At 32.0% G+C, this 15808-nt stretch overlaps 1 protein-coding gene and 1 non-coding gene across 4 annotated transcripts; both read left to right on the forward strand.

The window, feature by feature from the left end:
• Positions 1-5872: 5872 nt before the first annotated feature.
• Positions 5873-15054, forward strand: LOC21404580 (prolyl 4-hydroxylase 1). 3 transcript variants are annotated; one of them, XM_024172769.1, is made up of 12 exons: positions 5873-6073; positions 7428-7475; positions 8163-8231; positions 8313-8365; positions 9401-9466; positions 10286-10360; positions 11997-12065; positions 12450-12520; positions 12615-12666; positions 12772-12861; positions 13516-13608; positions 14560-15054. In XM_024172769.1, exons 1-12 carry the CDS (start codon positions 6010-6012, stop codon positions 14665-14667), a joined length of 858 nt encoding a protein of 285 aa, XP_024028537.1. In that variant the 5' UTR covers positions 5873-6009; the 3' UTR covers positions 14668-15054. The 3 variants fall into 3 exon arrangements, with proteins under 3 accessions (XP_024028537.1, XP_024028538.1, XP_024028536.1); XM_024172768.1 differs by having other exon boundaries at positions 5875-6073; positions 11997-12071; XM_024172770.1 differs by lacking the exon at positions 10286-10360 and having other exon boundaries at positions 11997-12071.
• On the forward strand, positions 14248-14356 carry LOC112093740. The gene has a single exon (XR_002903180.1). It is a non-coding gene; the product is annotated as a U6atac minor spliceosomal RNA (small nuclear RNA).
• Positions 15055-15808: the final 754 nt, after the last annotated feature.

A 15808-nucleotide genomic window follows, 5' to 3' on the forward strand; every position in this document is an offset into this window, starting at 1 on the left:
TTTGGGATTGGTGTGATGTTGAATTTATATTTTTTAAAAATTACATTTTAACCTCTAACTTTTTAAAATTTATATTTTGACCCCTTTAACTTTTTTAAAATTATATGTTACCCTTAATTTTTTAAAAATTACAAGTTGGCCCCATTTTTATTTTTATTTTTTGTAAAAAGACCACTTAGCAACTCTACTTTCTCCCTTGTTTCCTCTAAATGTTGGGTTCGTGATGAGATCAGAGTTGAATTAGGTTATGATTACGCCTAAATTTTATCTTATTACAAAATAATACATAAATCAATTACACTGGTAAAAATAGTGTAATGTTCAATAATACTACCAATTAAACACTGTATTGTATAAAAATTATACAATGTAATAAAATATTATACGATATAATATAATACCATACAATGCGGTGCACTAAACATGCCCTTATTGAATTGCTTCCTATGCTTGTCGAACAAAAAAAAAACAAAAAAAGGAAAAGAGACAAATAATCGTCAGTGTATGAGTTTAAATTTTTATCATTTACTCTTGATTAATATTTTTTTAGTTAAATAACTATATTAGTCTAAAAGGTATTAATCTATTATTAAAAAAAAAGTAATAATTAATTGTAAGGGTTGAAATTCAGACCCATGCACTTTACGAGTTAATTTAATAATTTTCTCTTAAGGGACTTTCTCTAGTGTTTTCTCATTTTTTAGTACATCGATATTTTCTACTTATCAGTCTTCAAATCTGTACTAAATCTAGTCAAAAGTCAACTCAAAAAGAAAAAGTAATACAAATTGGTACGGTAAATAAGTAAGGAACACCAATATTCCAAAAAAAAAAAAAAAGAATACAAGAGAAATTTCCTTCTCTTAAAAAAATCACTTTACAAATCATGCAATCAAAAGATTTTTAGATGGAGAAAAAAAGATCACTTTAGAAATCAAGCAAGCAAAGGATTTTTAGATGTTAGGTAAATTTGGATTCCCTAAAGATGTTCCTAAAATGTCATAACGTGGCTATTATTATTATTATTTTGACAAAAGTGGCTATAATTATTATTAATATTAAAATAATTATATTTAATATAGTTGTTATTGTAATCATTATATAACTCTTCATCATCAATTAACTTTAGGATTTAACTGTCACTTTTGGGATTGGTAGTCCTAATAATGTTATTTTTGTACGCGTACTTGTGCAGATTCTTCAACAAATTGGGCATTAATTTCATTACTGTGGCCTGCCTAATATCACTAACTGCATTGTCTCAAAAAATAGATAAATAAATAAAAGGAAATAAAAAAGTCGACTATTGTCATTAATATTACGTTAGTCTAATTTGGTTTTGAGATTTATTTATTTTTTTAAGAGAAATTTCATTTAAACAAAAACTAAGAAACATAAACCTTTGTTAATAACCCATTAGAGAAACAGACACACGTTGTGAGGCCCGAAAACGGGAGAAAATCTCAACACACTAATAATGAGCACACTTAAGGCTCTAATTGACGGAACTCCTCCCATCGAAATAGACTTTTGAGCTATGGAGGGACGAATCGCTAACCCCCATAAAAAGAGGATATCATCAACACGGCATAAAAAAAATTCTAACCGGACCAAGAAGTCCACACAATTGGGAAACATATAAACGGGCTTAAGCCTATGACCGAAAACTAGCATCGAACAACAAAATAAAAGAGGGTGGGAAACCACCGCTCTTATTACAAACACAAAAACTATAGAGAACCGAAGAGATCAAATTAACAAGAATGAGTCATTTAATGCTGAAAATCTGGGAGGAACGGTTGAAACAGTGCTGGAAAAAACCTCCTGATAACTCTATAAAATAGAATTATTTTACCTTTAATTTTGTATGAAAACTAACTTAGTTCTCGAGATTTTAATTTATTTTTGTGTGTTTTCGTTAGTTTTAATTTATTTTGTTTTGTTTTAGTTTTATTTGAATTTTAATTAATTTATTGTGTTTTAGTGCTTTTGATTTTGATTTTTCATTTTTATCTAAGTAATATTTGAGATTTAGTAGTAAAACTGGTATATTTGGACCACATTTCATAATTTAAAATTGATTAAAACGGTTTTCTTTACATATATAATTATAAATTTATTTTTAATTTCAAATTAAATCTCAGCCTTCAGATTATGGGATATGGATGGTCCAGATTGGAGAGTACACTACACTCTCAGAAAAGGGAGAGTGAGCACACAATACGTCAGCGGTGACATAATCACGGGCCCCACATGTTCCTCACTTTTTGATTAGCTTTTGATCTAGTGTAGCCAAGATCACATGAGCTCACCTCCTCAACCTCTTCCAATCACATGGATTCTGTTGGTTTCTGAAATGATTTCGGATACGGAAGCGTGTAAATAGCGAATCGTGTATAATAAAAATTTTTATAAAAATTTAAGATATTTTATAGATTAAATTAATTTATGCACGAATAAATTAATTAAATTAATTTATTTACCTAATGGACGATTAGGATGATAATTTAAATTCATTGACCTCGAACGTTCTAAGCTCCAAGCTAGTTTAGAACACTAAAATCTTCCTCGTCAATTCCTTGAATCTAAAAAGACGTGTGCATAGGCACACCTGAAATAAAACGGGATTAGTAAATAAACACTCAAGTTTTCTGCGAACATCAACGCATGCATGACGTTGAATTTGAGATAAAATTTTCCTTTCCATATTCTATAAAATTCGGTCACTATAGCTTGGGGAAAATAAAAATTGTGTTCTCCAATTTTCTGTAATCTCCTATTCATAAAGTAGTTAGACTCTTAGAAAAAGTTATAATCTTTATTTCCAAGATAAAGCTTAATAATTATCTCAAACTTCAAATTTGATTTTAAAAGAAAAACTCTCACTCTGATACATGTCAATTTTGACACAAATTCAAGTTCCAATTTAAATTAATTTGAATTTCAAATTGGACAACTTATCAAATAAGTCAAATAGATATATTGGGAGTAAGCAACTGAATTCCAGAGGGACTCACACTGCGCTGGGTGTTCACGCTATGTGAACACCTTCACACGTGTGTTTTAAAATTCAAATTCAAATTCAAATTATTACATTATTTAAATTTAAAATTTTTGGCCAACTTTTTGAATGAATTGAGGATAAAAAATGAATCCGAGAGGAGATTTCTGTGACATAGCTCTGAAATAAAACTGTAAATCTGGGATAGTATAGAGATATAACTATCTGTTTTTATGTGGTCATTTTTAAATCCTTTGAACTCAATGAGTATTTTTGTACTTTAATTCACATAGAGATATAGTATATTTTTATGAAAATGTGTATTTTATGTACAACTTGAGAAAGAGTATGTAAAACATTAGATATTCGACCATCAACATAGTATGATCTCAAAATCATAATAATATTTAAATAGATTAAATCCGATTAATATTAGTGAAATCATAATTCCCGACACTTCCATAATCTTTGTTTTACTCTATTGTTTTAAATTTTGATTTTGATTTAAATTTTATTTTGTAAAATTAATCAAAATTCATCTTTTCGGCTACTCAAATAAAGTTAAAATTATCCATTTTTAGTACTTAATAAATATGATATTCTCGTGAGAACAACATCTTTAACTCACTTTTTATTACTTGTTTATCGTGCACTTGCGATTGAATCTTCAACACCTCTCAAAACAACACCAGAACCACTTAAAACTCGGCGGTGTGTGGGGCACATGCACTCCCATCGGCTGGTGGCGATGGACATACGCGCCGAAGCACCTTATTCGACTCTCTCCCAGGATCTAGTTCCCATGTTTCAACAAGATTCAGCGGTGAATGCATCGTTGATTTACAACAAAGATCTAGTAGATACCCACACTTTTGTCGACACAGACCCGTCTCTGGTGGCCACGACAATTTTCTTGTCAAAATTTAGAGACCAGTAGCCTGACAACAAGTCAGGCCACTAACCCAAAATCCAAACTCTTATTAAACTCTCATATCCACTCTCACTAAACCTTTTCTCTCCAAACATGTACAAGATTTAGATTAATGAACATATGGCACTCTTGGATACGAAAAACTTTATTAGTCATAGAGGAGAGTCTTAAATTCACAACTTACTCGGGAATTTTTTCTTGGGCTTGTTCAGTTGCGTTTTTGAGTTACGATAATTTGAGTATAGATCTTGAGTTGAATTTGAGTTATAACTTGAGTTGAAGTTGTAACTTAAGTTTGTGTTTAGTCGTGAACATTTGAGTTATGATTTGATATGAGAATCTTTTTAAGTTTGTGTTTAGATGAGTCAAAACTTAAATTTGTATTTAGATAATATTTTAATAAAAACTTAATGATGATAGAAAATTTTAATAGGGTATATGAATGTGGTTTTATTCATCTTTTCGTTGTGAACGCATAAAAAAAAGAATAATCTCAATCGAAATGAAAACGAAAAAGTTATAGCGTTTTTAAGAATAAAAAAATACTGTTCATTCACTTAAATTTGAGTTTAGGAACTTGAGTTAAAACAGAAACTTGAACTCAGATTTTAACCCCAAACTCAAGTTAAAATTCAAATTAAAACTTAAGTTCAAACTAAAATTTTATAAAAGAATATGAACTTAAATAAAGTTATAACTTCAATTTAAACTTTTTTTTTTTTTTTAAGTTTGAGAGTAAACGAACAAGTTCTTAAAACATTTTCCTTCTTTTGTTTTGGTGATCAAGAATTCATCTTGTATAAAAGGTTGATTATTCATCTCGTTTTTTAGATAAGTACAAAGTTTTCTGATATTGGTCGATATCATAACTATTATTTTTACGAGATTTCTAATCCACTAAATAAACACTGACAAATATTTCTCCAATCTAGTAAGGGCAAAAAAAAAAAAAAAAAAAAAAAAAAAAAAAACCCTTAATTGGACCATCCAAGGAATTCCGAATACGGTGGTGGACCATCAGTACTCAATACTCCCCCGCAAGTCAACCTTTTTTTTCCTTTTTTTTTTTTTTTGAAGTAAAATATAAGAAACAAAAAAGGAAAAAATGAAAAACAAAGGACAAAATAGAAAAAGATCCTGGCAAGAGAAAAGTCGAGACTTGAGAGAGACCCAACAAACAAACAAAAAAGAGAGATAATTTTATGAAAAATATGACTAATTTCAGACCGTCAGATTTTTTGCTGGGATTTTAAATTGTCCATAAACCTCGTTAATTTTACTGATTTAAATTTTTAATTCTAATTTTATTATACTTAGACCCCATTTATTTCACCGATTCGAGTTAAAAATTTGAGTTTTGCTACAGTAAAAAGATCTCAGAAACAATTACATCTAACTTTTTTGTTATAGTAAAAAACTCTCACATAAAGTCACATATCAACTCGAATTAAAAACTTGAATCGGCGAACTAAACAGGAAAGTTCTGATAAAAAGTCACATTAAACTTTTTTTACAATTTAAAATCCCGTTTATTTTACCAATTTGAGTTTAGAATTCGAGTTTTGTTACAGTAAAAGGCTCTCAGAAACAGTCACATCTAATTTTTTTTGCTACAATAAAAACTTCTCACATAAAGTTATATCTCAACTCAAATTAAAAATACTAATCAACAAACTAAATAGATCCTAAAATTCTCACATAATCACATATCAACTTAAATTAAAAACTTAAATCAATGAACAGACTTGAATGTGATCTTAATCAAATTTAACTTTCAGTCACATTTTTTTGTCTCTTTGATGAAAACAAAATGGACGGTTTTGTCAATTGAAAATTCGAAGGGAAAATGGAGATAAAAAAAAGAAAAGAAAAGAAAAAGAAATCCAAGGAAGGAAAAAGCAAAAAGGAGAAGCGGAAAGAAATAAAACGAAGCCATGGGCGGGTGTTATTTAAGACAGAGTGGTTTCTTCACGGATTTCCAAACGTAAAATTCTCTTCCTTTTTCCTCTTCCGTAGAGAAACTGCCATCAGTCTCTCTCTCTCTCTCTCTAGATCTTCCTTTTCTTCGAGCGACGCCATGGTTGCTTCGATGAGAATCGTGTTTGGACTTCTAACATTCGTCACTATTGGCATGATAATAGGTGCGGTCAATCGTCCCAATTCTCTGAATTACTTCGCGCTTTGTTTGATTTTGTACTGGAACGTAAAATCTAAGAATCTTTTCTGGTGCAAAAATCAGTGAACTGAAAGTTTTTCTTTCTCTGTTTTTCCTGCATTTTCTCGGGAATGTTTACGGAAGCTGAAATCTAGCTGTTTTGACTTCTGAACTGTCGTCGGAGTAGAAACTGAAAAAATTTTCCGGCGATTGATTCGTCAAGCTCAGTTCACTTTTCTTAGTAGCGAAGCGTAAGAGCAATTTGCTACTAGGCAACCGACAATATTTAATCATGTGAATGTTTAGTGTCAAATTGATTGTATCGGTTTTTATTGCATTTGTGTGCTAGGTTGATTTCTTGGTTTTTTGTAGTATTTCTGGTAAATCACTATATTTGATTTCTGGAGAATGATTGGAATGATTACGGTTCTTCGTATGTTCTTTTATTAATGAATGTAACTTCTTTCAGTTAGTAATTTCTCTGTTCTTAATAGTATAGATTTTATTTTTATTTTTTTTCCTATTGATTTGATTTACTTCCAAGAATCTAAAACCTGAATTAATTAGCTTTCCTTGCAACCAAGAGAACAAATTTCTAACTTTATTGTGTTGAAAAGAAAATCTTTATTGCTCTAAATTGTGAACTTATATGCCTCCCGCAATGTTTTCCATCTATAATTAGACTTACTAGTCTGTAAATTGGGAACTTTTTAGTCTTAACGTTTGTTTTCTCAATCGAGTATTTTTATTGCAGTTTGACCTCACTATGACCATGTTATAAGAAGAAATTAGTGATGAGAATGCTTTTTCTTTAAGGTGATTTATTGTCCCAACTAAACAAAATATGTGGACTTACTTTGTGCTTGGTTAGGTTTGAAATGCGTAAGCAATTGGGCCAGCAAATTCTGATAGCTATGTGTAAAAGAAAGAAAGATACTCCAGTTGCTGACTACATACTGAAGTTAGAGCAAATTTTTGGTTTTCGAATAAGAGTTTTTTTCAATTTGTTTCTGTTATGCTAAATTTCCCTTCACCTGTCCTCTTGTGATAATTACTGATGTCTTCTAAAGTGCAGCCCAAATTCTAATATTTGGAATTTCTGTCGAGGTCAAAATTGACTAGTTAAATGATTGTGATGCTGGGCTATTAAGTTGCTTGTACCTTTGAAATATGGAAATCAAAAGCTATTTATATAGTAATGTCGGGATTCTGCTTGGAACTTCCATCCATTTTCTATCCTCTCTTAACCCAGCAAAAAGGGGGGGAAACATCTATGTTCAAGGGGAACTTAAACAGTTTTTTATCTATATGCATTGATTTTTTTCCCTTGGGAATTGCAGGTGCTTTGTTTCAGTTGGCATTTATACGAAGACTCGAAGATTCATATGGTATCTTTTGATGGTTAAATTTCCTATTTGAAATGGATTCTCTGTGGTTTAGCTCGTACTTGATTTTAGTATCATCTTTTAGACATCATTTGTTGACTTGGTTTAGGATTTAGATATTGTAGTCAAATTTTTGGATCGCATAATTATCTAGATTCCTCTTTTTGTGTCTACGCATGCATATGTGTTGTGTGGTCTACTTTTTGAATTCAATCAAATTTTTGTATGTATCTTTTACTTTTATCATGTTTTCTTTGTAAATTTCCCTTTCCCTCTTCATGTTTTTGGTTCTAAAGATAATCTTTTCATGAACTGGTCGCACAAACATTTTTTTTTCCAGTTGTGTCTTTTGTTTCCCATTTTTGTCTGTTTACGTTGAAATTCTCGTTATGTTTCTTTCATAAGTTTCATGTGAAAACCTATAAACATTTGAAACTCAAGTCTCCGAGTTATTGAATGTTGATTTTGTTGCATCTATAGGTTTTCTTTGGTAAGTCGGACACAAAAATTGGAGACGTAGTTAGAAACTGCAACTGCCTTAATCGAATATTTAGGTTACACACACACACACACACACACGTATATGTAATATATTTCTATTTACGCATGCCAATATATGTTATCTTTGTTGTTTTTATTTTTTACCTCTTGTCTATGCACTGAAATATTCATTAATTCAATCCTTCACAGGTTCCGAGTTTCCAACTTTTGGAAGAGTGCGTAGACGTCAACTTGATGGCTATCTTCAGTTGCCTGGAGGTTGGTATGGTACCAAATAAATTGTCTTGGTTTATGTATTCTCCTTTATTTGATTTGGTTTCCTTCATATTTATTTTTCAGGTATTCATCATTGGAATGATGACAAAGAAGCAGCAATTTTACGCCTTGGATATGTATGCTTGCTATAGTATATTGAATTTTTATGCTAAGTTAATTTTTTTGTTTTTGTTTTTTTTCAAATAATCCTATCCATGAAGTAAAGAAATGCTATGAATTTCAGGAAATCAAAAATTGAAAATGAAGAAGACAATTAGTTTGGTGTTATTTGTAACTTGTAAGACAGCACTTTTATGCAATCATCATAAGTTTATTGGTAGCTATCATATGGCCTAGAGTCTTAAGTGGTCAATAGTATACAATTTTTAAAGTGGATTGATAATCGAGATCTGTTGATAATAGAGAGATGAGTTGGTCTATCTAATAAATCTGACTGTCCAAAACTTAATAGATCAAGTTAATAGATCCGACCAATAGCGAAACTTATCCTCCAAGATTCTCTCTTTTTTTTTTTTTTTTTAATTTCTTGGTGTTTTTACATTTTCCAGTTTTCTGTTTTTGTACTATATATTCCTTGTATGACCAACTGAGGATACCTCGTCCTTGAGTGCTTTTTGTATTTCGGCTCTCATAATTTAATCAAATTATTGTTTCGTGAAACAAAACAAAAAAAAGGTAATGTTCCTCCTCGATCTATGATTGAATTTTCACAGTGCCTTTGAGCAATAGGTTTTGTGGTATTCCTTTTCAGTTCAAACTTTCATAAAGAACTATCAAATCGAACCTTTGGAGAGATGAACCCACATACCCTTGTCTGTCTCTAAGTGTTACCCTCTTAGTTCTTTTGTCTCCTTTCTCCTTCCTTTTCTCTCTTATTCAGTTACCTTTTGGTATCTTACCTGTCCCCTTTCCCATTCTCTAGCATGTGCCTATGGGTTAGTTTTTTCCTCAACAAGTGTTAAATTGTTGTAATTTATTTTTTGTTACATAATTTTACCGGGTTAGTTTTTATTTGCAACGTAATTGCTCTTTTGGGAAATGAGTCTTGTATTTCTTTTTCTTGCACAAGTGGGTTCGGGGATTCAGGGACTTCTTAACATGTCTTATACTTAAAGCTTTAATCCAAAGTTGTTTATTATTATTTTATGTAGGTTAAACCTGAAATAATCAGCTGGTCACCTCGGATCATTGTACTTCATAATTTTTTAAGCATGGAGGTATGCACTTCTAATATAGTATCATCTACCTTTTCTGTTGTTAGGTGTACTCAATTATGTTTTATGTTTTATGAGCTTTAAGTCTCTGGATATGAAATTGCTTATTTATAGTGAAATATTTAGAAGAGAAAAGGTAATGGTCCAGAAAGTAAGCGAGTACTGCATGCGAAGAAATAAAAGATAATTTGGTCTATTCTAAATTGGAGCATGGAATCACGTTAAATTCCTTGATAAATCGGAATATTAACTGCATATTTGGACATTCCATGTTGGATGTCCTTTACAATGTATTTGAATGAAGAGCTTAGCCTCAAGGCTTCAGAAGGAAGGGTATTGAATCAATTTAAATGAATTCCTAACAATTTTTTGCTTCTATCTTTTGAAGAAATTTTTTTGGTAATTTGGTCAAAACTACGTGAGAGTTTTAGTAAGGAGTAACTTGTTGAGTTTAGAGAACAAAAGAGAGAAGGGAAAGAGAAAAGTTTAGCGTAGCAAAAGTAAGTACTTATCTACACGTATTTTTGTAGATATATATGTGATTACGCATTTGTATTTGCTGTATGGAAAAGAAAAAAAAAAAGAAGACATTTGCCAGTCGTTGTGCTTGCTAAATTATCTTCTGTTGTTTTAGTTATAGCTTCATCAATATCATTAACCTCAAGCTACTGAAATTTTCCTGTCGGTGTTGGGCAACGTCATTGCTTATCAATTCTCTATATAAAGTGTAACTATAAAAAGATACTTTGCTTATGAGTAGTGGAATATACTAAAACGAAGCTCAATTATATGGTCTTGAAGAAAAGTTTATGATCTTTACAGGAGTGTGATTACCTTAGAGCTTTAGCCTTTCCCCGACTTGAAATTTCTACAGTGGTAGACGCAAAAACAGGAAAGGTGACATAACAATTTTTGAGTTTTCCTGTTCTTCGGCAGCTTCCTTATCTTTGGTCATTTCTTTTTCTTTCTATGAAATATTTCTTTCTCCTTTTACTTCGCAATCTCATTGGCTTATAAGAATGACAAATATTGGGAGTTGGATCATTTCATGAATCTATATATTGTGCTTTTATGTAGATAACAACTTTGTTTCTTTGTTTTTGCCTTCTTGTTGTGTAATTAATAATTACATCTCTCTCTCTCTCTGTCTTTTTTTTTTTTTTTTTTTTTTTTTTTTTTTTGGGTAGAATTAGCAGTAACATTTCACCTCATTGGTGTTTATGACAACAATTATTGCAAATGATGAATTCTAATCAAACTGTTCCTTTAAACCATACACGAGTGGGTTTGGATGAACATTGAATCAGGACGGTTTGGTGGATGAAGTTAAAACATCAAAACTCAAATTACAATAGACCAATTAAGATTTTTGATAATTGTGTCTTTAAAAAAATTTGACGATACTTAAGAGAGCTTGAGATGTCCTTGGCTCAAGAAGGGATTTATTTGTCTAGGATTCCATGTTATAATGCATTCCATTGGGTTTAAAGATGTGAAAATGGAAGTGAATAGGGTGACTATATGCTAGTATTTCTGAGACCAAGCTTTTTGGGAACTTCTCAGCCAGGGATTGGAGCATATGCTGTCAGATTAGTCGAGTTGGTAGATCCATTGGAACTTGTAAACTATTTTCCTCAACTTAGGCAGAATAGTGCTTATACCAGCATTGACAAAGATGATGATGTTAGGAGTTCAAGTTTTTTTATCAAAAGGACATGGCCATGCAACTAAGGCTGCAAAAAGTTTCTAAAGCCAAAAGGAGAGTTTCACCAGTTGATTAAGCAATGGAATAGTGGTTCTAATTTCTTTATCCAGAAAAAGTGACAAAGGCATCAAGCTGTGCAGGTTCAGGGCTATATTTATTATAAGCAAGGCTATTTATCATATGAATATGCCAAAACGGAAAGAAGAGGCAAGGACAAAGACTTGGATTCTCCTTGACTTACTGTAAGCCGTGTCTGAAAGCTCAAATGTTTAGTATCCAGATGATGAACACCTGCAACTTTGGGAAAGAGATTTTTTCTTCTAGTGTCGAAGAAGAATCGCAGCTCCATCAGTGTATAGCACAGTACCTGATGGTGAGTGTGAATCTATAAGTCATAATGACATTTGTGAAGCTTTTGAGTTGCTGTAGAGTAAATCAGGTTGGAAGAATGTGGAGTTGAAATTTAGTAGGAAAATTTCCAGGCTCTGGAGAAATGGACGAGTTGTGCAAAATGTATGAAGTACCAGAGCTTTTGGTTGTGGTAGGAGAATAGAAACCCTTCCTTTTTGGATGAACCTATACATCTGCTCATGAAAAGGCTGAGTGGAGGATTGTAATTTGAGTTTAACTTTAGTGAAAAATCTTAGCAAATAAAGGTTGTGCCAGTAACTATGAGAAGTACGTCTACTTTGTAATTTTTCATTGTTAATTACATTGGAATTTAACGTTTCTGGCTAAGTCAACTTAGGTTCAGAGATATTCATACAAAACAATATCGTTTTTCAATTGCAGTTACCTGCTTTTTCACATCACTGTTTCCATTTTCAGGGAATAAAGAGTAATGTCAGGACAAGCTCTGGAATGTTTTTGAGCCATGAAGAGAGAAAGTATCCAATGGTACAGGTTAGTGTTCATTTCTTCTGTGTCACAAACATTGTTTTACATATCCTTTATGCCTTTTTAGCTGCTTTAGGATATCTTTTTCTTATAGGTTCTCTGCTGTAACGTCTGTTTGATTCTTTCTTTCTTGATTGTGTGATTATTACAATGGAGAAGCTGTTTGCATAATAGAGGAAGAGAGAGGAATAGAATGTTTTATCGCGTTATATTTGTCTTCCAGATTTTCCTTTGATACTGCTAATGATCTAAGTATATGATTTCCACTCTTAAGGACTTTGAGTTACATTGGTTTGTCTTTTTTTTTTCCCTCCCTTTTTCATTTTTTGATCTTACATAATCTCTTCTAACTTTTCCCTCTTTCTGCACCATCATGCCATACAGGCTATTGAAAAGCGTATTTCTGTCTATTCTCAAATACCGGTAGAAAATGGAGAGCTGGTTCAAGTCTTAAGGTGGGCATGTAGTTTATCAGCAAGCACATTAAAGTTTATGAAAAGAAAGATTAGTATCTTTTAAGTATCAAGGCTAACATCTGCAGCAGTACAGGTATGAAAAGAGTCAGTTTTACAAACCTCATCACGACTACTTTTCTGATACTGTAAGTTTCACCATCCCTTTACAAATAGTACTTCATCAGAGTTGTTTCTCTAGATCATTTGCTCGTGTGATGTGAAGGAGTTACGCTCTTCTTTTCTTTTTGCAGTTTAACTTGAAGCGTGGTGGTCAGAGAGTAGCAACGATGCTTATGTATTTAAGTGACAATGTTGAGGGTGGAGAGACATATTTCCCAATGGTAATATAATCCTTCTTATGCAAGTGTTATTGTCACGATTGTTGCTAAACATTTTTTGTTAATACGCTGCTACTGTTTGACTGAAGCAACTGTTTTAATCCCCAAGATTTGGGGTATATTGTTGGCTCTAGTAAGATTATGAGGACGTGTAAAACTCAAATACAAATCTTTCTTATATGTAGTTGGCACTATTGCAAAGTACCTTTAAAATTATGTGTTAGTCAAATAAACTGATGTTAAATGTCTTTTTGTTGGATAGTATTAATTCAATTCCTAATGCAAGTTTAAAATGGGAGATGCAAATGATAATTGAAAGTTAGGAGATAAGTGTGTCGTAGCACTAGATAGTATGAATGGGAATTGCTGCTGGAAGCATTTGATTGCATGATCATAATGTGGGAATTTATTTTCGTAGAATGGTTAACACGGAATCCCTTTTTTTTTTTTTTTATTAACCTTTTATTATTTATATGGAACATTTGTCGTTATTTGCTCTTTGGTACGGTGCTTTTTCTCTTGCGCTAGGGTTGTTTTACCTTGGTATTTTCATTTTCAATTCTCTAAAATGTTGATTGTCTTTCTACACCGCACATACACAAGAACTTACTACAATTTTCATTGCGTGCTTTGTTTTTGCTTGCAATCAAATTTCAGGCTGGCACAGGTGAATGTAGCTGCGGTGGAAAAATGGTCAAAGGTTTATCTGTAAAACCAGTTAAAGGAGACGCAATACTTTTCTGGAGCTTGGTTTGTATCTTTACCGAATCTTGTAGTCAACACTGTGCTCTAGGTTGATGATAGTGAAACAAGGAACTCTGTTTCACTCGTTCCCCTAATTTCCTTTTTCTTTTTTTTTTTTTTTTTTTTTTTTTTTTTTGGGAAAAAAAACATATCTTTATCAAGACAAAAAGAAGCATGAATACAAGGCAAGGAGGTCAGAATGTCCATCCCAAATTAAGAAAGGGAGAAAATAGAGAATCTGAGAGAACAAAAAGCAAAATTGAGTCAGTTACATCAACAATGACTGAAAATGACTGAAGACTTTATATTCATGCATCCGTACTGCAACCAGAAACTTCATGTCATACGACATTTCCTTCCATGTCTTCAGAGATCCTCTTATTCCATTCTAACCATATTACCAAACACAAACCCAAGACGTTAACATTCAAATATTTTATCCTTCGTTTTGAAACCAAACAGATAATACGGAGAAACAAATTTGCACATTTTAAAGCAGCCACTCAACTCAGTCAAAACTCTTAAGAAACTCCCGACCACAAGCTTCTAGGAAAAAGCAGTTTAGAAAACACAATCAATAGATTCAGTTATGAAAATATTTTCAACCTTGTTCAGGGGTTAATTACTTGATTGTAAACCAACACGGTGTTCTTAGAAAGGAGAGATGGTTGGCATCTTCCCTGACAGGGACGGGGTTCCCTCTTAACACACCCGGTTCTACCGGATAAGGATTGTGAAAGGTTTAGTAATTTGCTCGTGAAAAACGCATCTGTTTCGTTATCAAATATCAACTCTTAATAACTACTGCATTGTGACAATAAAAGAATTTGTTGATTTGGCTCGCAAATGTACTGCTGCTGGTTCTATTTTTTTTTTTGCTTTAGGTGTAGAAGCAATTATTCTGACATCACGTGTATGTTTTCCTTTTCTTTCTTCTTTTTCTCTTGGTATATTCAGGGCCTAGATGGACAATCGGATCCGAATAGCATACATGGTGGGTGCGAAGTGCTGTCGGGGGAAAAGTGGTCGGCTACAAAATGGATGAGGCAAAGAAGTACCTCTTAATATGTAGACTCTCATTGATGGTCTTGATGTAACCCTGAGAAAAGCAGTTCTCGGCAATTTATAGTTGTAGCGCAAAAAAGGCCTCTTTTATTTATTCCCTTTGCTGGAGAGGAGCTCCTTTTCTGTTGGGCAAAAAATCTCGATACACACTGGAGAAACTATAGGATAGTTTTTTCGGAATTGGTTATACAAGGAACAAAATGCATCCTGTAGGTGCTTAGCATAGACTGTACAATGGGCTTTGGAGCTCCCAATGGTGTGCATTTTCTTGTCAATAGAATCTTGTAGTAGATGAGGATTAATGCTCCTTTATTTTTATCACTTCTAATTATACATGTCTAAGGGAATCGCATTTCCCTAACTGAATTTAAACTGCTGTTAGTTCAACGTCTAATTGGTGCATCAATTTCTCCTTTTATTTATCTTTTTCTTTTTGAAAAATAATATATTTCTTTTTATCTACAGGAAGTTGTTTGACTGTGAATCAGTTCTTCTGGTATTAAAGATACTTTTCAGTGTTATGTTGGTAAAAGGAAAAAAAAAAAAAAAAAGACACTAGGGGGCCAATCGTCACAATTGTTCAGGGATTAACAACATCAAAATCTCTTTTTTGTATTTTGATAAGATTTATCTTATGATCTGATATGAGGCATAAAAGCTCCTTATTTGGTTCTTGGTTTTCAAATTTCTTTGCATGTTTCAAGATTGAGACTGAAATCCGAAATTGGGGAAGAGTTGGGGTATAAATGTCGCGTCCTGAAAATGGACGAAAAATAAAGGGAGAAGGAGAGAAATAAGTCAAAACTTGAGATGAATTAAAATTAATAAGTTAATAGTTTATATAAGTTAATAAATAGGTCAAATTACTATTTTTGTCTATAACTTGTCTGGTTATAAACCATAACTTGACAAGTTATTGTCCATAAATCACAATTTTTATCCATAACTTGTCTAACTATGAATCATAACTTGACAAATTAGTCCATAATTTATCTGGTTATGAACCATAACTTGACAAGTTATGGCCTATTAATTTCTACAACTAAAAATTAGCTTATATACTTCCTTAAACTTTTCATATTGACATATTTTATACTATTTCTGAAAAATAAATCCGGATTTTAAACACCTAAACCCATAA

The sequence above is a fragment of the Morus notabilis genome, unplaced genomic scaffold (genome assembly GCF_000414095.1).
Source record: "Morus notabilis unplaced genomic scaffold, ASM41409v2 Scaffold63, whole genome shotgun sequence".
Classification (NCBI taxonomy): domain Eukaryota; kingdom Viridiplantae; phylum Streptophyta; class Magnoliopsida; order Rosales; family Moraceae; genus Morus; species Morus notabilis.